Source organism: Anabrus simplex, chromosome 1, assembly GCF_040414725.1.
Source record: "Anabrus simplex isolate iqAnaSimp1 chromosome 1, ASM4041472v1, whole genome shotgun sequence".
Taxonomy (NCBI): domain Eukaryota; kingdom Metazoa; phylum Arthropoda; class Insecta; order Orthoptera; family Tettigoniidae; genus Anabrus; species Anabrus simplex.
The window spans coordinates 742,912,173-742,938,012 of NC_090265.1; the positions used below are offsets into that span (position 1 = coordinate 742,912,173).

At 41.1% G+C, this 25,840-nt stretch overlaps 1 protein-coding gene across 1 annotated transcript in view; it reads left to right on the forward strand.

Moving 5' to 3' along the window:
- The window catches only part of LOC136856888 (glutamic acid-rich protein), a 30,140-nt gene extending 11,224 nt beyond the window's left edge, over positions 1–18,916 (forward strand). The window contains exons 2-3 of the mRNA XM_067135113.2: positions 8,697–10,777; positions 18,776–18,916. Of these exons, the coding sequence (XP_066991214.2) occupies positions 8,697–10,757 (2,061 nt within the window). The 3' untranslated portion in view covers positions 10,758–10,777; positions 18,776–18,916. The remainder of the gene's footprint in view (positions 1–8,696; positions 10,778–18,775) is intronic.
- Positions 18,917–25,840: the final 6,924 nt, after the last annotated feature.

The following is a 25,840-nucleotide window of genomic DNA, read 5'->3' on the forward strand; positions in this document are numbered from 1 at the left end:
ACGGTATCATCACTAGTCATTTTTAACTATCACAACATATGATCATTTATGTGGAATCTGAACCTCTCGTTATCTTTAGGTCCGTAGTATTTCAACGAATAGCTGCGCAGTCTATTTACTTCGTACATGCTGTCACGGGTTCGAATCCTGCCCGCTACGTAATTCAGTATTACTCTGTTACATTGCTCGTACTTTTACACTCATTTCTCTGTGTTCATCATTAATTTCATACATTTCCTCGTTTCATATTATTTCAACACAGCTTCATCATAGGCTAAGTGTTTCCTATACTGAATTTATATCTCTTTCTATCTCAACATTATTTTATTCATTTATGTATCACAGAGTTTTTAACTGACTTATATTTCTCATCTATGACATCGTACGACCATTTTATATCCTGACTGCGTGATCTTTATACAGTAATATCTCTCTTCCCATCTGATTTATTTCTGAGGTCATTCTCCACAAATCATCGCAACAACCTGGAATTATATTGCCAACATTTGACAATCATGATCACGTAATTCATAGTCCTACGTGTTCCGGCTAATACTTGCAAATGAAATATCTGACATTTATTTATAAAATATTGGACGGTAATTTAAATAATACGTTTGTTAACATTCGAGGTGTATTAGCACCGATATCATTGCTCGTAATTATTAATTCACAAATTTAGATTATCACACACATCAACTCCGAATTAGAAAAATATACCGGTTATTAACGATTCCTGATAATTTCCACATATCATCGCACAAAATTTACTATCACTCACTGTTCACACGGAAAGACGATATCTCATGAATTATTATTATGATTATTATTAGTGGCATTCCCTCCAAATTTTGACAACGTCAAACGGAGACTATTAACATCACAACATAAACACAGCTGGCCTGACACATGGCTGGATTTTCCCTAAATATTATTAGACAACTTGTCGTCAAATGAATAACATAAAAGCAAACTCCGGGTCGAGTTGAACACTACACAAAATCAAAATTTGTCGAAAAATCTCGGCTATAAAATACTCATAATACATGCATGACTTAACCACTATCCTATACCTACAGAATCATATGTACAACAAAATGAATACATATTTCGACCCGACATTTACGTTAGAATCATTTAGTCCCGTTCGTTATAGAAATTTAGAATGGCATCGAGAAGCGACCCATTTTGTTACGTGAAGTAACCAAGTCAAAATCAACTTACTACCCTCCTTTGTCATAGTAACATTCCCAAATATTATTTATATTTTGGTACTCATCTGGTAGTTGTCATCCTGGCGGCATAGCAGACGAGAGAACCATTCGACCCTCTCTGCTGTTTATCTTTCCATAACGGCTGGTTGCACGTCACATGTAATTTCCTGGCATTCCGCCATATTTATTAAATTATCACACATTTACTATTTCAAATATTAACACTGTTGTATTCACTGAAATACTATCGTAACACTTAATCATCCTAGACCCAAATTAATTTATTTACAGTGTTATCTCTTCGTCCCCTTTCGCACAAAGGACTTAACACAACGGCGGAGTGTCAATATACACGCCCGACGCGCTTTCCGGCCCGTCCGAATCACGTCGCACTCTTGAAGAGTTTATAATGATGACGGTTCGATTCCTACCATACAGGCTCCATTAATTTATTTTATTATTATTATGTACTGTTCGTCACACAGCAGCGTACCTCTGCATTTCCTGTTTTGGGACAAGAAAGTATTTTCTCTCCTTGGAAATACTATCTACTCTTTAGACTTCACAAATTATACATCTCAAATTCTCAAATCGTAACATGATTTGGAATGTTTAACTTTACTCTACTGACTGGAACAAGACTTAAATACTACAAATCACTTCGCCCACACACGAGCACATCATGTAAGTACATGCGGTCGTTCGTACAAATGCAAATTAATTCAGTGTCAAAGTAAAATTTCAGAGTAAGCTTCACGACGAGTTAGCGTCAACCTGAATTCAGAAGTAAGCTCCACGACGAGTAAGCGTCAACATGAATTCAGAAGTAAAAACTGGTGAGTGTTCATTGCGCTCATATTTATCGGTGAATGTCTTCCTCGTGGCTTAGCTGACGCCACGTCTCAGAAAGAGGGGGTGGATTTCTCAAATCGGCACTTACACTCCGAATTGGAAATTATAATTTATATCAAATTAATCCCCTCATTTGGAACGTACACCGGATCGAATATGATCTCCTAACGATCATAGATTTCGGAGATATGGACGGATTTCGTTCCTGACGTTTCGCGGGCTTGAAAGCGTCTCTCCCAGCGTGGTCACCTTCCAGCCAATAGCAATCGAGGTGCTCAAATTCCAAGAAAGTCTGTCTTCAATTTATTTAATTTGCAATATATTACTGATTATTCTTCCATGCATGACATCTAAAAAGCTCCTTAAGTTGATCCAGATAACTGCAATAATTTATTGATGATCACTTCCGAAGCTAACTATTATTTCACCCAGATCTTTCAAAGTAGTATACCTGAGTCGTCAACTAAATTTTGTGATTGGTCTACGAGCGAGCGGTCGATTTGAATTTTCACCTGCAAAAACTTAACCAACGATTGCCGTGGAAACACTGTAATTTTCCATTCTCTGATTCCGAGGATCCGTGACGTAGCGGAAAGTTTGTGCTCACCCAAAATATACCTTCGCAGCGCTCATGTTGCAACCATTCTATTGTTTCTGGCTCGCCTTTCTCTTCTTGTACGAAACATATTTGTGGACATCCGTATCTTCTGGTCGCTAAATTAATAGGCCCCCTGCTGTGCGGCAGCTCTCTACACATAGTGACAAGCTAATCTCCCAGGCTCCAGTCTGTCCCGCCCTTAGCTCATATTTCAACACTACACAGATGAAATATTGTCAACTAAAATTCTGTACTTCAATAAATGTACCCTATTCTCTTTCGTATATCAAATCATGATTAAATTATGACCCCGATCATGCGGGTTCAATACCTAATGCCTGTCACATTTTAGATGGGTAAATGTGTTTATAATGGCGGGCACACATGGCTACTCCCAAATACACTCGATCAGGGGAGTTTTGAACAAAATTGCATGCTCCCTTGGATTCCGCCAAGTCAAATCGAGAAGGATTAATTACCATGGTTGCCCTCCTTACTAACACTAGTAACAAAGGAGTTCGAGAAGGATCGCATTCCTACTGCCAGTCAAAGTCGATGTGGAGAGTAATGATTACAATAGCAGACGCCCTCCTGCTGAGAGTCACTATCGATGTAAAATATTAGTTATAATGGCAAACACACCATTTCCACATCGCTATAGTCAACTTCAATGGATATACGGTATATAGATCGACATACGAAGTATATGCATGTTTGAAATATTGCAAACCTTCATTTACAGATTAAGTGCTGCTAAACGATACATCATATCGACAAACGGATTGTACCATAAGACGCCTCATTTAGCGGTCTAAATGACTGGTCTTAAGGTATTTCAGCCTGTCTCATCTATTTATGGGTTAAGTTGAGTTACAAACGTTGAATAGGGTGAAATGTGGGCAACGTTTTCTCACAGTGCGTTAATTTCGAGTACTAATATAACAGCCACAAACATAGGATTTGGCTCACGTATGGATACTGGGTGGGCGGATGTTCGTGCCGAATTAGATGATTCTATGTTTCGTATAAGTGATTCAAACTACGAATTGTACGTATACAAAGAGCAAAATGTAGGTATAATCGAGAAAAAGATATAAATCTAAATCTAAGACGAAACGTTATAGTACCAAGGTTGTAGATCACTCCAAATTGAACTGAGATTGTGCCATCCGTTTTGTGATACGATTTACCGTTTAGCCAACAAAAACCTCAAGAAGAACGTCTGCACAGTCATTAAGATTGCGTCCATATTTCGATATTTTTTCGGGGGGAAAAGGTAAAAAATTTGAACATTTCCGAATTTCCAATTCAGTTACAGGCTAAAGGCTATAATTTCGCCAAATGTCGATATTCTAGCTCGTCGGGCTGATTGTGCTGCCATCTTGATTTGGGGGGAAGGGGGATAAAATTACGAAATTCCTAAAAATTGTTAAGCCCACTAAACCTATAGGTTGTCGCTTTGGACAGGTTATACGAGAATTTTCGATTTTTCTAGGGATCCTGGGGTCATCAGTTTCTCCGGTACCAAACTTCACATTTTTGAGATTTCTGCAAGTTCCTCATTAATTCAAGTCTATAGTCACGTTTATACCTTTATATAGATCGCTCCAGACCGACTTGCTTTTATATATATAGATGACACATAAGCATGAGCACGTCTAAGGATGCAGACCTCCACTTCGAGATTCACTTCTCCTAAACGGTACATGATATCAACAAACGGTTTACACCATCCGACGCTCCGTGTTTCCTTCTATATGTTTTGTTATAAAATATTTCCTGGTATCTCCCATATTTATGGGTTAAATTAAGTTCGAAAATTTGAATAGGGTGAAATTTGGGTACATTCTTAACGCTTTATATTATTTTTGCATACTTATATATAAGCTAGAATCATGGAATTTGGTCCACATATGACCTCCAATTGCGTGAATGTGTGCAGCAGAAATGATAACTCTACCTTTCCCATAAGTGTGTCAAACAATGAAATTTACGTGTAAAAATCACCAAATTTACGAACACTCCAGAAATACAGTCAAATCTAACGTATAAGGGAGAGAGATACCACAAAAAGTCATCGGACCAAAATTGTAGATCACTCCAAATTGAACCGAGATTGTGCCATCCGTTATGTGATACGACTTACCGTTTAGTCACGAAATACCTCGAAACAAAGCTCTGCATGGTCATTAAAATTGCCTCAATATTTAGAAATTTTTCGGGGATAAAAAATGAAATATTTAAAGATCTTGGAAGCTTTCCGTCGATTACAGGCTAAGACATATCATTTTACCAAATTTCAATTTTTCTAGCTCGTCAGGCAGACTGTGCCTCAATCTTGCTTTGAGAGAGGGGTCAAAAATGAGGACTTTCAGGAAACAAAAGCTAACAAATATGCAGATAGTCATTATTACACTTGAAACGGGTAACTGTACGAAACTTTCGCCAAAATAGTCAATGTAAGACACACGGTCCTTACGATTTTATTTATATACCGGTATATATAAAAAAATCTGCTTTTGGGCTATGCCCGCTGTATATAGCCTGCAAAATCAGCCGTTCATATCATTAATCCTCCTATCGAAAAAATGAACATGAGAAAAAAGGTTTTCGAAATGAATATCCATCAAGGTTGGTGGATTTCCAGTCAGGTTAGTCTTGTATATATTGTGGGAGAGTAAAATCACTATTTCGGTTCCCAATTAACCCCAGTCCATTCGAAGTGGTTTGGACCTCAAAAACTACATTTGGACAGGTGGATGCTAAATATGAAGTTTGGTTGACATATCTCCAGTAGTTTTCAAGTTATAAGAAATACGCTTTACACGCACCCGCTCTTGAGTTAAGTCGGGTGGGACTTGTACCGAAACCGAGCTCCATAGCTGCAGTCGCTTAAGTGCGGCCAGTATCCAGTATTCGGGAGATAGCAGGTTCGAACCCCACTGTCGGCAGCCCTGAAAATGGTTTTCCGTGGTTTCCCATTTTCACACCAGGCAAATGCTGGGGCTGTACCTTAATTAAGGCCACGGCCGCTTCCTTCCCACTCCTAGCCCTTTCCTGACTCATCGTCGCCAAAAGACCTATCTGTGTCGGCGCGACGTAAAAGCAACTAGCAATAAAACTTGTACCGAAAAACGCTCCGTTAATGTTATCTCCCTTATTAGTCCTCATATCGAAATGATGCATATGAGAAAAACGGATTAGACATTGATTTCCATTAAGGCAGGTAGATTTCCATTAAGTTTGGTTTTGTATATTTTGTGGGAGTGCGAAATCACTGTTTCGGTTTCGTATAAACCCCCAGTGAATTCAGTGAGTTAGAAACAATATTGGCCCTAAAACCTACCCAAGGACAGGTGGATTCCAAATATGAAGTTTGGTAGCAATATATCCAATAGTTTTTAAGTGATAGGCAAACAAACAGACACCAAAGCTATAAACATTCATATGGTCATTATTATACCTGAAACGGATAACTGTACGGAAATTTCCCCAAAATAGTCAAATTACAGACACACGGTAGTTACGACTTTATTTACAGTATATAGAATAAGATATAAAAAATCGGCTCTACGTACAACATCTTTTGGGCTATGTCCGCTGTACATAACCTGCAAAGCCAACCGTTCATGATAACTCCATTATTAATCCTCCTATCGAAAAAATGCACATGAGAAAAACGGTTTCCGAAATGAATCTCCGTCAAGGTTGGTCGATTTCCATTCAGGTTAGTCTTGTATATATTGTGGGAGAGTAAAATCACTATTTCGGTTCCCAATTAACCCCCAGTCCATTCGAAATGGTTTAGACTTCAAAAAGTAACTTTGGACAGGTGGATGCTAAATATTAAGTTTGGTTGACATATCTCCAGTAGTTTTCAAGTTATAAGAAATACGCTTTACTCGCACCTGCTCTTGATTTAAGTCCGGTGGGATTTGTACCGAAAAACGGTCCGTTAATTTTATCTCCCTTATTAATCCCCGTATCGAAATGATGCATATGTGAAAAAAGGTTTAGGAATTGATTTCTATTAAGGCAGTTAGATTTCCATTAAGTTCGGTTGTGTATATTTTGTGGGAGTGCAAAATCACGGTTTTAGTTTCATATAGACCCTCAGTGAATTCAGTGATTTAGAAACAATATTGCCCCTAAAACCTACCCAAGGACAGGTGGATTACAAATATGAAGTTTGGTAGAAATATATCCAGTAGTTTTCAGGTTATAGACAAACAGAGAGACAAACAAACAAACAAACAAACAAACAAACAAACAAACAAACAAACAAACAAACAAACAAACACCAAAGCTAAGACATATTCAGACACACGGCAGTTACGATTTTATTTATATAGATGTAATTGCAAAGCCGCAGCAAGACTTATGGACATATTGTAGCTAGGCGATAACAACTTACGCTGTATCATGGTAGTTCTGTAAGAAATGGTCGATGTACCAGGACGGGAATTTGCCACCGTGTTTTCTGAGGTAGGAGTTTCATCATGCCACGATCGACATGTACTTTCAAATCATTTCTTTGTTTTGTAAGAGAAATTACAAGGAAATGTAATGAAAAATTGGCGTAAAGCTGCAACTATTGTAACGGCCGTAGAGTTTCGTAGGCTTGTTTATTAGAAAAAGAAAACAAATATTATGTGGATAGTAAATTTTATTCAATATAACGTTGTACACTCGGAATGTGGGTATGGGTGTGTGATACGAGAAATAGGCTAAGAGACATAATTTAAGAGTAACAGTCAGAGCACATTTGTTGAATCGTAACACTTTTTTCCATTATTAAATTTGTTCTATACAACTGAGCACGATATATCCACAACGACACCTAACCTCAGACTGAGCGCACGAGTCACACAGCGCCATCTTATAACGGAGTATGCGTGTGGCGTCACATACTTAGCACAAATGCTGCCTTACTATGAAGCTATATTTCATGAAAACTACGTTTTAGATTTCAATTACTTTTTACTGCAACAGGTATCCTCCTCTTTCATCTGTCAATTGATGGTGGTGGTGGTGATTATTGTTTTAAGAGGAAGTACAACTATGCAACCATCCTCTATATAACACTAATCGGAGGGAAAATATGGAAGGAATCCGACACTTCGAAAAATGAAGATATCGGCCAAAGGAAGACAAGAGCCACGAAGGGCGTGAAAATGAAAGACTCCCTAGCCCTCGCAAACCTAATAGCGTCGGGGTCGGAAAAGAACAAGAGTTGACCAAGAGAGGTCGGATAGGATAGATGAAAGTGAGGAGCCTGGCACAAGTAAGTGGAAGCAATGTTAGGACTCAGCTAAGGGCCCCATGGTTGCCAACCCACGCTCCAAAGTTCAGAGCACCTCTGGCCCCTTTTAGTCGCCTCTTACGACAGGCAGGGGATACCGTGGGTGTTATTCTACCACCCCCACCCACAGGGGGGTCTGTCAATTGAGACATTAAACATAATCGTAAGTTAAATACTCTTGGCGATATACCCAAGCGTCTTACAATGTTCATGAAGCCGTTGTCGAGGAGCATTAGTCTACGTTAAAACAACCAAGAATAATGAAGAAAAATGTTAATAAAATTACACAAATTAGAATTAATCAAAAACACATCTTATTTGTTAAACGTAGTAGCGCACACCGGCTATCAACTGGTATTATACAAGAAAAATATAACACTGCGTTACAGAAGCCCTTTTTTAATCCCTACAGGATCTACTCCAATTCTCCTAGTTCTATTTATTATTCCATTAGATGGAATTGATAACCCTTGAACTAGGAGTACACAAGATTACTAATGACAACAGTACTATAGAACAGTTCCAAAATAGATGTTAGTATTCTTAGGTGCCTAGCCTCGTTATCACCATCTTCGTCCGGGCTGGAGCGTAATATTGTTTATTAGTGTTCATTGTCAAGGCAACTGACAAAGCGTTAGTAAAGATATGGACAATGTGGGCGAAGATGGTAACAAAATATTAAGATACCGAGCAAGGTTCAATTATAAGATACATTTGTTTTCTTTTTCAGATGAATGAAGACCTGGAAGATGAAGGATCAGATCACAGTAGGATAAAACGCGAAGTCATACTAGAAGATGTTGATGATTTGGACCAAGCTGGACAGGTGGTCATGAAGCGGGTACTGCACTCTCCTATAGCCAGACATGCAGAGTCTTCCAAAAATGTGCTTTATGTATCTCATTATGGTGACGGTAACCAGAATCCTCCCTACGAGGCAGAAGAGGAGATGGAATTCTCCTCGGGACCACTTTCATCATGCACAGCAACTGGCATCAGAAATCAACGTTCCAGACCATTCCGTGCCCTTGTGATTGGCGAGGAGACCGACAAACCCGTCACAGTCGTAGATGGGAAAAAAGTCTATGTCCTGCAACACAAGACTGACAAAGTGACGAGCCGAAGAAGCAACCGACCGAGCGGTACATATAAAATAACAAATAAGGAAGTAAGCAATGTCGATACTGAGCCACTGTACGCTATGCGTTGCACTGACAAAAAGGACGGTGAGGAAATATGCACACTCGAATATCAGTGTGGGAGCGCTTCTGGCAGCAGTTTGGTCCAGAGTGATAGGGCTGCACTTCGCAAAAGTCAACGAAGACAAGCCACTTTGGTAAAATGGAAAGTGGAAGGGAATGGCAACGAAAAGGAACTAGGAACACGTGTGACACCATCAGCAGCTGGAAAACAGGAGGAAAACGAGTCAGAGGAAGAGGAAGTTGGTGCAGAAGAAGAAGATGACAACCAGTATGAGTATCCGGAAGAAGAAGAAGAAGAAGAAGAAGAAGAAGAAGAACAAGAAGGCGAGAACGAGGATGAGGATCCGGAAGTAGTAGTAGGAGAAGAAACAGAAAAGGAAGAAAACGTGAACAAGAGAGAAATCGGGAGGACTTATACTAACAATATTGTCTTCAACTGCAATTGTGGTTACACCGGTGACAAGTCAAAACTAGGAGGTCATATTTGCCAGTATTCATCGAATGATTCGGAAGTGCCGGAAACTCCTTCAAACAGCTCGAGTGTAAACGATAGAAGAGTCGAAGAAACTCCAAGTAACCACTATACGAAAATTGTGTACGTCAAGAAACATCCAGAAGAAGAAGATTATGGTGCTGATGATGATGTTTATGATGGTGATGATGATGATGATGATGATGATGATGATGATGATGATGAAGCCATTGGACGACGTTTAGTGGAAACTCAAAGGGAGATGAATCATCAGAGTGTACGAATAAAAAACAGTAAATCAAGTAGACAAACTGGAAAAATCAGCAGAGCACAAGAAACACAGCCGGAGTCTGTCCGCACTACGGCTGAAGAACATCCCAAGGTGTATTACAAAATCGTTCGTGGAGGGGCTCTAGGGAAATATCCGTGTGGACTTTGTGGCAAAGTTCTAAAGCAGAAAGCTAATGGAGAAAGGGAAGTTATTTACGTGCAAAAGATTCTTAGTGACTTACCCGTAGAGGAAATTTACCTCCGCAAAGGTGACGAGGAAGAGGTACACGCCGAAAGTTTGCCCCGATATGTAGAACTAGAAGAAGGAGAAGAAGGAGGAGGAGACGAAGAAGTAGGAGAAGAAGGAGAAGAGGAGGAAGGACAAGAAAAGGGAGAAGAAGAAGAAGGAGAAAAGGAAGAAGGAGAAGAAGGAACACAAGAAGAAGACGAAGAAGAAGAAGAAGAAGAAGAAGAAGAAGAAGAAGAAGAAGAAAAGAGTTCACATAAATCTTACCACAAAGTGATTTATGTCAGAAAAGTGTCTCCTAGCCAGGCCAAGACTCGTCAAAAGTCAGCAAAGAATTACAAAGTTATTTATGTCCACAAACGCCCGGAAAGTGATTCAGAAAATGAAGAATTAGATGAAGTTAGTGATGGAGAAGAAGGAGAAGAAGACGATGACTTTAGAGACGAAGACCATGCATCTGTTGAAAAGGTGATTTACGTTCGTAAAGTACGTGAAAGCTCTAGCAGTTACGATGCTCCAGAGGATCCCAAAAATCGCGATGGAGGAAATCCAGAAGAACCATCCCAAGTTGAGAGAACTCAACAGCCAACAGCCAGCTGATGTCCAGTATCACCATGAAGGTATCTATCACAGACACATTCGTAACTAACTAGTGACGTGTTCAATTCGCTATAGTACCAGCAGTGTTCTTTTCCACTTAATCGCGCTGACCTTTAGCGCCTAGCGAGAAATATCAAAGAAGTTGCCAGAAAATAAAATCGTGTGGTCATCGATTTCAAAAATTGTTTTCATAACAATGTCGCAATGTAGTCACCAGTTCAACACAGCACATTCTGTTCTCGTGGCTGCTATATGTCGAGGGTCCTGATGTGACTGCTTCCTTAACAACAATGAGCACCATTCTTAGTCGTATAATAATAATAATAATAATAATAATAATAATAATAATAATAATAATAATAATAATAATAATAATAATAATAATAATAATAATGTGGCATCAGCTACCGTGTGGAAGCGTTTTAATTTGACGCCATCTGGATGCCTGCTCGTCAATTGCGACGTTCCGTTTTACTTTACGCCTAATAGACGGCAGAGTAAACGGAATCTCTCCTGGACGTCTATGGCTGACGTGAGTTTTAATGAATATTGCCAGGTAAACACCAAATGTTTTACATGCAGACATGGAGTCCGAATAGACCTTCTCCGCCCTTAAAAAATCCGACTACCTCTGACGGCTTTGAACACAGTATCTTAAGGTCCACTGAGAGGCTCTGCCTGAATGTCAGTGACTGAGGTGAGAGCGATATTATTCATTTGATCGGTTGGTGTAATAGGCTGATATGGATCTATCACCTCACTTTCAATTTCCCCGTATGCTGGATAGTTGGTGGAGGAGACACTGACAGTACACACATAACGGCCAGTATGAAACCTGGAACCTGAATGGTCGGTTCAAAAGGCCCCGGGTTAGATTGCCGCTGTGTGTTCGGGAATTGGGTGTTCGTGTTTAAGTCGCAGAATACATAGAGTTGGCTTCAGGAAGGGTATCCTCACGTAAATCTTCCTCAAATGCTGACCGCAATAAGAAAAACGATGACTTCTGGAATATTGTTCAATGTTGTCTTCTCCTAAGAAAAAGTAAAGGCCGTCGATGTGGATTCAAACGTCTCTTGAGCACACGTGTTTGCTATATATCACCATTATTTTATCACTTTTCACAACAATTCAGCTCCTGGCAACGTTTGTTTTGTTTGATTCATATTATAACAAAGTTTCTCATATTTTAACAACTTGTACAACTTTTTCGTGCCTTTCAAATGCTACAATTCAAGTCGTTCACATTCCTATGTTTTTCACCTGTGTTCACAAAAACTCGATGCACACTGTTTTACTTTAAAACTGTTCGATCTACAGACTACCGCTACACCCACCGACGTTAAGATGTTAAGGGGCCGTAGTCGGCTTCCTACGTTTCGTTCGACACGTCTTATTGACGGAACGCCCTGTGCTCTGTCATGAACTAATACCTCAAACATCGTCTAAGGTATGGGCTCATTTTAGAATTCATAACTGAAAATCAGCAACAATTCTTCATTACAAAACGGACTTTTCAGAAGATCAGGATCATGATCTATAGGCTATGGTGGTTAGCCAGTTGGAGTTCCGTTGTTCGAAGAATGTTGCCCGGCAGGGTGCTGTAGGGAACATGCTGGTATACAGTTTCCAATCACTAGATTGCGTGCCGAAAGCGTGGATTCAATTAAAAAAAGTGTACGCAGTGTTCATATTGAGTGAGAGCATATGGTGCTGTTGATGGTGACTTGTCCGTCTGATGGAGACGTTAAGCCTTGAGCAGACCCCTTGTTGTTTTTAAACAGGAGTAGGCTATGTGCCAACACTGGGTTTTACCCTCTTACTACCTCATTGCCATCGGCATCCCACATCCAGACGTGCAAAGGTCGCCCATGGCCTGCAGCAGTAAATGAATAATGAGGGAATAATAATTGAGAAGCACGCTACTCCTGAGACATCTACATATCCGAGAGACGAGACTGTTTTCCATTATTTTTCAGAGACAGTTTCACTGTTTACGTTGGTAGCATTGTCATAAGCTCTGTGGACTAGAGTGACACACTTGCGGAACGGATTCGCGGTTTAGTAGAGGCCACTCGGTGTCAACATCTCTGGCGAAAACTCGAATAAAATGAAATAAAACATTCACTTAACAAGAGTTACTTTTGTCTGCAACAGCATGGACCTTAGTTTATTATGAAGTATGTATATTCACATAGAAGATGACACCAAACAATCGTCTACTTTCGGCTCTGATTTTTTATTTTACTCTTTCCATATTAATTGCAGGCTGTCAGTGAGTTCTGTGACAAGAGATGATTCTTGTAGTCACAGGCTAACACTGAAACGAGAGCAAATTTTCTTGATCCGGACAGTGATTGGTATAATACAAACTGTTTACACAACACACAACACACACTCTCAGCCAAGCGCTCACAGGTAGCACGTCACGGGGAGTCCAGCACGACCATCGAGTTAGCACCCCGCCTCAGCCAGCTCACCAGCCGCCAAGCGACATCCCAAGCCCCGCTCAGCCTGCCAGCCAATCAGAAGGCAGAACCCAAGCACCGTACACCGAGCGAGCTAGCACCCCGCCAAAAGCCAGCCCGCCGCCGCCAAGAGACACCTCGAACGCACGCTCAGCCTGCCAGCCAATCAGCGGGCAGAATCAAGTCCAGCAAGCCATATCAGCCAGCCAGCCTTACCATTGTGCGGGCAAACAGAGCAATTTATCTAGAACTCAGTGCGGTTATCAGCTCGTGTCTTGTCTTGGCGTGATCCAATTAAAACTAAACCTGACATGACTGCTACCCACTGAGTGCGCCAAATCAGACGCCGGTCCTCAGTTCGAGTTTGACCAGACCTAACCAGTGCTTCACCTTACCTTACACTCACTCACCATGAGTCAACCTCCAACCTTTCAAACCGAGCTAACCGCCAACCGACAAACCTGGCAAGCAGAAATTACTTCCTTCATGGAATCATCTTTCAGTCTTTTAATTCAACTCACTCCATCTCAAATGCCACTAAATACCCCAAGCCCACTACGCCACCACTCTCCATACTACTCCCCCACCTCTCCGTACTCTTTTCCCCCCAACCACTCATCCAATCAACCCCTCATGCAGAAGACGACAGCTACAACTCCGTAGAAGAAGAAGAAGAAACAGAAGACATCACCGAAGACTTCGACTACACAGTCCCACTCTTCTGCGTACGCGGGAACTCCACCTTCCCAGTCTCTCCTAAATGCAAGGTGCTAATATTCAACCTCAGAAACCCAGACCCGGTCCCCATGACCAGGAAAGCAATCATTAGCGGCCTCATGCCCATCTTCGCCGAACATATCGCTGTCATCGAAGAGCCGTACAACAACTTACTGTTGGTCACTCCTTACCGTAATAAATCCATCAACCATATTCTAGAAGTGCTTGAACACGCAAACATCCCTACACCCATCATTATCAATCCTATCAATAACGACGTCAACCAGCAAATCAACCTACCTCCCAAAACCATGAACCAAGAAACCCAAACCCTATCCACCCCCACATTTCAAATCAAGACCGTAACAGCCGAAACCATGACTCAATCAACCATGACTAATGCCAAGAAAACTCAAGATGCCAGCTGTCAAGCCACCGCCAAAGAAGAAGAATGAAGCCAAAATATACACACCCCCCCCCCACCCTACCACAAGCACCCTCATACAAGCCACTCCAACCATCCAACAGCAAGAAACCCAAACAACTCCGGACATCCAAGACAAAACTTAGCAGATCTATCCCATAGCCGCCGATATTCACACTCAAACAATTCCTACCCCCCTCCCCGCTGCCACCCCCTCCGTCAAGCAGCAAATCAACTCAATCAATCCACATTACTACTCAGTCATAAACCTGCCAGACTACAGCCAAAAATACCCAACTCCAGAAGCAAAACCCACAAAAACAGCTAAAGAACGCCAAAGTATCCCCTCCTCCCACACCACATTTGAAATCCACGCCTCAACCCCGCTCACCTCACCCCTCGTTAACCATTCTTTGCTATGATTGTCTTAAAGTGAACCTCCATGCCGCCAAGTGCACTAACGAGACCTGATGCAACAGGTGTGGTGGACCCCACCACCACCCAGAATGTACAGTGCCACGCGACCAGGCGATCTGCCCGAATTGCCACGGCAATCACGCTGCATCGTTCCCTGGCTGCCCGTATTTCAAGAACGCAATCAAGCAAAATCTTCCCAAAACCGCCTACAGAAAAACAATCCGAACACATGCACAACAAAACACCCCCCCCCCCCCTGCCTCTACTCGCCGCCCAGTCAACTCAAACAATAACCTCCTACTGCTTATCCTAAACCTACTCTAACACCAAATTTCCAACTCAGGGCCCCCTCGGTGGATTGAGTAGCTGAGACCCTGACGAACCTAATCAGAAAACTCCCTCCCCCCCACTCCCCCGCCAAGAACGTAAGACCTACCATGCCTAGTTCTCACTTCCTAAACACTGATCCAACAACATTAACAATAACGGAACACAAAATAACAAGCTGAAGCACTGGTTTACGGAGACAAGGCGGTGCACACACCAAAATGCTGCATATAAACGATGCTAAACAAAATTAACACCCGTAAACCCACGACAACGTAAACTCACGTTTAACGAGAGTGGACGTCACTAAGAACAAAATCATTAACAGCCTCATTGTTCACAAACCGGCAACATTGAGCGTGGTCAGCACTTGGATGGGTGACCATCGAGAGCAGCCACTTACTGACACACGTAACTGCTGTGCTAGACATGTTCACTGAATGCACATTGATTCCTAGGCACACCCATTATAAAACATAACACACACAACTGATAAAACTAACAGATACGGAGTTATTCAACATGGAGAGTGGTCACCCAATGGATGGGTGACCAACACATATACTGTCTTACTTACTCACATATACAGACGATAACATACCTTACTGGAAACATTGAAAATTGAAAATCTTATCAATTTAAACCATAAATCACACCACAGTCTAAAAAGCACTAATGACCGCCAGAGGAGCTCCGATGGGAGCACCGGTATTGGTACATAACATACCACCAGTCCAAGACAGGTGGACCATACAGATACCTAGGGGTAGAAGTTCCTGAAGAAATATGGAATGATATCTCCGGCGTCAATCATCCAACTTCCCTTTATAATGTCGAACTTGATTGAAGGGCACTCCGTGGTTTAGTTATTCAGCGTATATACAGTACTAGCAAATGTACCCGTGCTTCGCTACGGTACTCTACATTGTATACGGATATCGAAGTAAATTAGTGCACATTAAGTGAATAAGATTTTTAAATTGGGTTTGTCTTGGCTTTATCCGAGAATCAGTATTGTAAAATCCACAGACGTTGTTTCCAATGAAAGTGTGATTTGCGGAATTGTGATGATAACGGCAAGTCCACTTCTTTACTGCAATTCACAACGAAGAAAGTAATTTTCACTTAACGGCAGACCCCATTGCCTAGTGCGCGGCCAAAATCGATTTGGGGAGGTTTCATTACAATGGCAGACCCCAATTCCTATTTTTAGATAGATTACAGTTGAGGAACTTCTATTATATTTGCAAGGACCTTCCTTAATGCCAGTCAAAAGTGAGTTGCGTTCTTATCTTTATAATGGCAGACGCATTTTCTAATGCCAGTCAGCTTCCTGCCAGTCACACCGAGTTGGTGAGATTCCATTATAACAGCAGGCCACTATGCCTATCGTCAGTCACATTTTAGATGGGTCAATTTGTTCATAATGGAAGACACGCTCCCTAGAGTTCTGCTAGTCGAATCGAGAAGGGAATTATGCATTAAAATAGTGCACAAGAGATGGAGGACGACGCCATTCTTATTGCCTGTCAAAGTCGATGTGGGGAGGACTGAAAACAATAGCAGAAGCCCTCCTTCTGACAGTCACTATCGATTTGCAATGTATTTAATACCAACGGCAGACAAACCCTTTCTAGATTGCTACAAATCGACGTCAATGAAAGAATATAGTCGTCATACGGATGTATAAGGATGTTAACCATCATTTACAGAATAACTGCTGCTAAACGGTACATCAAATCGAAAAACGGATTGTACGATAAGACGCACTTTCTGGCCATATCTTGGGGTCATCAGCTTCTCCCGTACCAAGTTTCAAATTTCTGAGATTTCTGGAAGTGCCTCATTAATTCACGTCTTTTTTCATTTTTAAAAATTTATATGTACATCGCTCCAGCCCGACCTGCTTTTATATTTATAGATGACGGATAAGCACGGGCACGTTGAAAAGTGCAGACTTCCACTTCGAGATTCATATCTCCTAAACGGTTTATGATATTAAGAAACGGTTTGCGGCATCAGACGCCTTATATATCGCTCTACATGTTTGCTTCTAAACCATATCCTCGTATCTCCCATATTAAGGGGGTAAATTGAGTTCAAAGTTTGAATAGGCTGACATTTGGGTACATTTTTAACATTTTACATTACTTTTTGCCTACTTATGTATAAGCTAGAATCATGAAATTTGGTCCACATATGCCCCTTAATCGTGCCAATGTGCGCACCCAACGTGATGATCCTATCATTTTTATAAGTGTGTAAAACAATGAAATATACTTGTAAAAATCACCAAATTTACGAACAATCCAGAAATACGGCCAAATTTAACGTATAAGGGAATGAGATACGACAAAATGTCACAGGACCAAAGTTGTAGATCACTCCGAATTGAAGGGACATTGTGTCATCCGTTTTGTGATACGATTTACCGTTTATCCCAAAAAATAGCTCAAAAGGAATGTCTGCCCAGTCATTAAAATTGCCTCCATATTTCGATATCTTTGGGGGTAAAAAGTGAAAAATTTGAACATCTTGGAATTTTTCCGTCGGTTAGGGACCAAAAGCTATAATTTCACCAAATTTCAATTGTATACCTCGTCTGGCAGGTTGTGCCGCCATCTTGATTTGGGGGGGATGGGGGATAAAAATGAGGAAATTCCCGAAAATTTTTAAGCCCACGAAACCTATAGGTTATCGTTTTGGATATACTATACGACTGTGTTCTTATGCTGAGCCCAAAATTTGAGACCCCCCAGCGTGCCCCCTTCAGGGAATTTTGAGAATTTCCTTTCTTTCTAGGGATCCTGGGGTCATCAGTTTCTCCCGTACCAAGTTTCAAATTTCTGAGATTTCTGGAAGTGCCTCATTAATTCACGTCTTTTTTCATTTTTAAATATTTTTATATACATCGCTCCAGCCTGACTTGCTTTTATATATATATATAGACAGAGAAAAACTCTGCTATTATTATCGTTTAACTCCCACTGGTGTCAAAGCATTGCATCCTCACTGTAGAGACGCAGAGGTGGAGCGCCATTTTCCCTTAAAGAAATCAGCAATTGATCGTTGACTTGGCTCCGTCTTCACGACGGTTGCGAAGAAATCTATGTAAATAAATCAAAACATTCTTCTGTGCTGATTTTTTGTAGGATTTCACTTTTTACACGTTTCAGAATTTAGCAGTCCTTGGTGGATGGCCATGAACGGGAGACATTTGATTTTCGCAAAGAAAAAATTGGCTTTTTTAATATTAAAAAAATAGTTTATTTAAGGGGCTCAAAGTGTTGTTTTCAAGCTTGAAATGAGCTTTACCTAGTCCCACGACAACTTGGATTTTGTACCCCCTTACACCATGGAGTTAACATTTGAATTCGACAATATAATTACTTCTACGACCCGCCCGACTCGCCTCGGGAGAGGTAACAAACAAACTTTTGATTTTTAAGAGCTAGATGTTGCATCAGAAAAACCGCTTTATGAATTAATTTGCTGTACTGTCTATCATAAGATAAATGTAGATAGAATGAAGTTATTTTGAAATCCTCGTCGCCCCTCGCCGACAGCTACAAATATTCCGTATTTTGCTGCGATTGGAACAGTTCGTCAGTGTAGGATCACATTCTCGGTCTATAACAAATAACAGGTGATGTTCTTTTTCTTTTCAGATGACGTCGCTCCTGATATGACTGGTGACGACTGCAACTTTTCTATTTATTGAAACACTCGTTTATTTATTGACATGTAATGTTTATTGTTGATCGTTACATATGTTTTCTCTGAATAAAATTTATTTGTTTTCCCATGAAGTTGTCACTATATTTTTCTCTGCTACTCCAACATACATACACTTTCACCTTTCAGCGTTCAGTCTGCAACTTATGTGGCCTCGTTCAGATCCACACCTGCGACTATCACAACATTCAAACCGGAGTTCAGTCATCGTCCTCTTGGTCTCCCTCTACATAGACCGAGTCCATTATTCTCCTGGGTAACCTATCCTCCTCCATTTGCCTCACATGACCTCAGTTCGATGTAGACATACGTTCGTCCGACTGCTCAACTGTTTCTTACAACGCCGTTGATATGTCACTACACTTGTTTTGCTGCGCCTTGGTTCAATTTCTCTTGGTACGTACCACCCGCGTTCTAAATCCCGTAGTTTTAGTTGAAGACGATCTTCCTATCCATATATTCTATAACTCCAACGAGCAGTTCAGACAGTTGACACACTGACCAGTGCGAGGACCCCGCAGTAGGGAGACTCCTTGATGTGGAGAAGGCGTATGATGAAATACTCACAGAAGGTGCATTGGTCATGTTGAGAGAGTATGGACTTCTGGGTAAGTTGTTAAAGGTAAACCAGTAGATCTCAGTAAGAATTGTAAATGAATCATTTACATAAAGGTAAACTATTTCCCGGAGTAGTAGTAAGTAGTTTCAGCTCTGCCGACAACTTGGTCTTAATCTCGGAGTGTATTTGGAGCTTAATAAGACGTGGTGGTGGTGATTATTGTTTTAAGAGGAAGTACAACTGGGAAATCATCCTCTACGAACACTGTTCAAACGGGAAATTTCGAACAGGTTCGACAGTTCCAAAAATGAAGGTATCAGCCAAAGAAAGACAAGAGGAACGGATGGCATGAAAATGAAGGACTCCCTAGGCCTTGAATACTCTAATAACGTCGGGGTCTGAAAAGAACGAGAGTTGACCAAGGGAGGTAGGAGGGGATAGATGAAAGTTAAGAGTCTGGTCCAGGTTTCAGCTGAGGGCCCCATGGTCGCCAACCGACGTTCCGAGGCAGAAGATGCCACCCCTACCCACAGCGGGGAAATGGATATCTTGGAGCTTCCACTGAATGCTCGATCTCGTTTATGGCTGCGAGGTATGGGCTCACAGCATACTGCAGCATGCCTTGTGTGAGTGGTCCTCCACCACTGCGAACCGGATTTATCCCCCTGTGTGCAGGGATTTATTTCGAGACTAAGGACGGGAACGTGCTTCTTTCAGCATCGTCAGAGTGATTATTGTTTTAATAGGAACTACATGTGGATACCCATCCCTTAGTTAGAGCAGAAATGGAGGACGACCGACCTTTCGAAAGATGAAAGTACCGGCAAAAGAAAGTGAAAGGCCTCGAAGGCCTTTGTGTTACAAAACTTCTACCGTCGGGGTAGAGGAGTGTTGTATGTGAGGAGCCTGGCGCCCTTGCTCCCGTCTCAGTCAGATCTGAACGTGGTCACTCCACTGTCTCTGTCCCTTGAGACCTGGTTGTGTCCTCGGTTCTCTGGGTGATTTCTGGACCGGCCGAGCGATTTTTATCTTAAACGGTTAATTCTCTTCACTTGGGAGCTATGTATTTGTGCTGCACCTCACACATATCAGCTGTGGGTCCCGTGGTCACCACCATATGCTGGAAGAGGAAGACGTCATGTCCCTCATCCTCCACCACTAACACACAGCTTCCCGTATTCCACCTTCTTCGGTGGGTCTGCCTCACAGGGCGGCACCAGGCCACGCGAAATTATTATTATTATTATTAATAATAATAACAATAATAATATCCTACATCTTACATGATCCCGTGTGGATTGGAAGGATCAACCGATAGATAGGACAATCTATTTACACGAGTAAAATTACACAATTCGTTGCACCGTGGTTGCACACTACGACGTTCCTTCCGTTCGGTGATTGGGTATTTAGAAGCGAAATCCGGGTTGTGTGACTGCGGGGAACACTCACAGGTGACCTCGATCCTGTCTAGAAAAACTAACACTAGCTAGAAATGATACAGAGCAAATAGATATACTAAAGCAGGAAGCAGATAAAACTGGACTCTAAGTTTCCTTTGAAAACATCAAACAGCCCCTCATTACTTAAAGACAGATAGAGAGAGTTCACAGCTTCAAGTACCTCGGGGAAATTGTACAGCTGAAAACAAGCGAGAGAGAAGCCAACTACACCAGGCGAGAGAAAATGGCCGCTTGTTTTTGGAGGACACAGGCTTTATATAAGAGAAAACCGTCTCAAGACGAGCTAAAGTAAGACACTATAACAGAGTGATTAAAACCGAATGTGTGTACGCTAGTGGACGCTTCTGAATAAGAGAAAGGTCAGGACTAAACGAAACTGAGAAATTTGAGAAATACGATAAATCCACCGCTAGATAATGAGTTCAAAAGTCGTGGATTGCCAGTATAGGCTACGAGGAAGGGACAATTATACAAGAAGAGCGAAAGATTGAGTCAATGAAGGAAAGAAGACTCAAATTTTATGGACATCTGTTTAGAATGGATGAGAGGAGGCTAAAAAAGTAGATTTAAAAACACGTGTCAGTAGAGATAAAGTTTCCGTCAAATGGTTCAGGGAGGTAAGGACGCATTTGGAGCAGTTTTGATTAAATCTGGAAGACATCCTAAACCGAATAAAGTACTGTACCGTACCCAGGGGTAGGATCCCTCTAGGACGATGCCTCTATTTCCTGACTAAACAACCGACTAACTCAGAGAGTGATTTAAGTTGTCGCAGGTAAATCTAAAAGTCGAAGTTTAAACTTATCTCTAAGTATCATGACAGGAATAATGAAGGTTTATATCGAATGAGAAACAGAGATGTGGGGTATGATAGGTTTATTGCACAAAATAATCCGAACCCTTCTAAAATTCATCTAGAAAAAATCCAATTAAAACGGCTTGAAACAGACATCGAAATGAAATTAACTTCAACAAATTAAAATATAAGAAAAACAAACATTATCAACGCAAAACAAAACAAAATGAGAAAATGTAAATTCAAATTACAAAATTTAATACTGAGAAGTTTCGTTATGAATCACCGTAATAGTCCACATGGAGTGACACCGTCGTATGAATCACAAGTTCACGGATTGGTTTAATTTCTGGAAGGTTGCCGCGATCAGCGCATCTAGACGTGAACTAATTCCGGACGTAGTGGTACATGACGATATGAACTACGAAAAATACTAGTGGCATTCCCCTATTCTATATCTACAATAATCATAACAAGCTAAACTAATCAAAGTATTTACACTGGATCAGGTGAATGGAAAACTTACAAACTATACTGACTCGACCTGTGAAACGCGGTTCACCAAAGATATAGTCGGAACTAGATTAACCTTAATCACCAACTCAGCATTCGTGCTCCCCATTAATCAACAAGACATCAAACCAAAATCACAATGAAATCACACAAATACACAATCCTGTAAAAGAAACAAATATCATAATTCAATAAACACAAGGAAAACAAGGGGCAACAATCCCGTCCATCCTGCTGCATCGGAGCGCAGGCTAGCGCCCTTCGTCAACTACAGATTTCCTGCTAGGCAATCTGCTGAAAGAGATTATTAAAACTCGAGTCTACTCTCGGGAATTGGTCACTGTTTTGACTAGATAACATCACGGAAACTGCTCATCGCTTCACAACTATGGTACTTTTGGCTGATAAACTGACCTTCGTAGCGAGCTAATATTTCAACAACCGCACGGAAACTCGCCTTCAAACGTATACATTACTGGCATGCTATTATATTCCTTTGCACATTATATAATAATCTCTTCGCCTGACATTTACTTCACGGCATCTCTAATTCATAATAATAACCCATAATAGATTCACAGGCCGATTCTCGTTTCACATATTTCTCATAATATTTCCAGGCATGCAAACTGCCCGCATCATTAACTCCACATATATTTCAGCATGCACTCAATTCTCATATATATCCTGTAATATCATCAGCCTATTCATTACCACTCAGGGTTCGATTCTCTTTCTCATCATTGTTAAAAACAGTTTCCATTCCATTTTAAAAGAACCTGTCATAATCAACGGTGTACATACAGCTCCACACGTCTCACAGCACCTGTAATTCATGCAGCAAGCAAACCATCTGTACGCTAATCTGTCAATATAAATTAAAAAGTTAGTCTCGACACTGCGAGTGTGTAACTCGGGAAGTTGATTATTTCAACTATTTAATCCTTCTATCTATATCGAAAAAACACAGCAATAACCTTAAACTAGATAACATGCATAATTCACACCAATAAAAATCAAAATAAAACCTGTCATCTCCCTCGATATCCCATCTAGCTAATTATAAAGTAAAAGAAGGAAAAAGAAAGCATGCAATCCCGACCTGTCCGCTTTTACAATAGCAAAGATATAAAATGAACACATGCCATCAGACTGAAATTAAACGAAAGAAAATCCCTAATCTAAGCCTCACTAGTGTTTATCGTAATTCACAAAGCATGCCATTTAAATATCACATGCAACTCCCAGAATATATTTAGCGGATTACATCCCCGCTTCCATGAGATGTTACTCTATTGACAGCACAGTTTCAACACGTGGATCCAATCTTCTCTCTTCGATGGATAATACCATCCTCTTGAAGCTAGTTCCTGTATAACAACAACACACAAATTTCTTGTCAGTATTTCTTCACCGCTCTTTGTGCACGTTGCACCGAACAAACCCTCTGTTGGCTGTAATTGTAAGCCAACGTGAATAAGTAAACACCCAAGAAATCATTCACAATCCACAGTAAATGTTAGGGGTTCAAGCACTGTCTCTAGGAGCGGCCCGCGGATCGAATCGAATAGTCTCTCGCGATACGCGACAGGCCCGATTCTAATACACGGTAAAGCGTCTCTTGCTCGATTACCAGTCTGCGGCGGAAATTACAGTTTGTTCCACTAATCCACGAATTTGCGGCATAGCGCACTTGGCTAATCATTACTGCACTCACTTTAAATAATACTGTTCACAAGGAAGAAATACACTGTCTTGGGTCGGTACGACCATACAAAGTTAAACATCTGCCCACGTGGCAGCAACCATGCGTCCCGCCTGCACTGAAGTATCACACTACTGCTCACTACCCGACGACACACCAGAGAAAAGGAAAAAAAAGGGGAATGCTTCACCATGTGGTGCGCTTAAATATCTATACAGACGCCGTTATGGCTAGGGTATTCCCCATAGATTCAAATGCTTAGCCAATCAGAGCTATTGTTTCACACTATGTCTTTGTAATTCACTGAAAGTAATATAAAATGCACTTATAATAAAAAGATTACGGCTCGGATAATTTTTCTAATTTATTCCTGAATATTTCCAACTCTCAGACCTGTGGAAAACATCAAATAACAGAACTGACCATTCTCTCTTGCTGAACACACCACACGTAAACAATGTTGGCCAACCTGAAGTTTCAACTCTGCGCGGTCCAGTAACCACAATCGCCACGCCCTTGCTTTCTAATTGGCTCAGCACACCTCGTGACCTAACGATCTCTACACCTGCTCTATGAGTAAAATTGGACGCTTCTCACGGTCACTGGAAAGCTTCGAGAAAAGTGCCCCCGACATTCTGTCTCCTGGACTTCCGGTCTCAGCTGTAATCTCCTACTCTTATAATGCCTAACTACAGTTCACATTTATAATGCAGTTTGATATGTCCAATAATATAATTTAATATTCCAAATGAGCCGTCAGGGTACGCTGCTGTACAGATCAGTGATCAGTGATCGACAACTTCAGAGGCTTCCATGGCGAACAGAAACTGAACAGGGGATGGGGGGAGGAAAAAGGACAGGCTGACGGGATGAGTGGCTCAGACGGCCTTCTGACCCCAACTTGGCAGGTTCGATCCTGGCACAGTCCAGCAGTGGATTTAGTGGCCGAATGTAACAGAGAGAACAGGGTATCAAGCTGTCATCGATAGATTATGATCTGTTACGTACGAAGATGCATATTGAGTAGAACTAGGCACGGGTATGTTAATGCACGTTTCACGCACAAATGTAACGGCAATTTCCTTCATTGTCCTAATTTAGTCCAGTTGCTACCAATTCATGTTCATTGCCATAATATCCGACAGACTATCTCCTTTCACTTACCCAGGTGCAGAACCGAATCACACAGGAACTCTTGGTTTATGTAGAGAAACAGTTACAAAATCTTAGTCAAGAAAAAATTGAAGGGGACTCGAGAGGGTAACGCACTCTATATCCCCGATTTACAGTTTAATATTTTATGAAATTTTACATTAGCAGGAAGAAAGTTTACATTTTAGAAAACAGATGGTTACATAGTTGAAGATTAAGACCTTCCCCTCGGGCAGGTTTGCGGAGATAGCTACAGAGATAGAAAACTGGTGGCCATTACCTGGGCTGATGTTCAAGGTTTGCAACACTCCCTTCTGCCGATGAATGAGGCACGCCGAATCCTGTCTTAACACACACACTCAGAACTTCGACGATCAAAAAAGACAAGGTAGCTCGGAAAAGTCGCAGCGTATATACCCGAGGGGAGGGTTCGAGAAGGCTCTGGACTAAATCCGGACACACCCTCTCATTTTTATTGGCAGAACAAAAAGCAACAAGTAGCCCATAATTGGCTGAAAAATAATTACAGAGAATTTGTCATTGGCCAGTCTCAAAGCTGGCGGGAAGAGAAGGAAGTGTTGCAAACCTTGAAATATTAAAATAAATGAAATGAAGTTGATTTAGTTGAGAAAACATATAAAAACAAAACTTCTTTAAATCACTCATTCTTCCATCCTACACCAGAGTGCATGAACTCAATTTTTGTAGAGACATCTATGGGAAAATGTTCAACCTTCTTGATGTACACCAAAACAAAGAAGAAGGAAAGAAAAAGAAATCCAGTCAGTTTAGGGAACTTTCAAATAACAA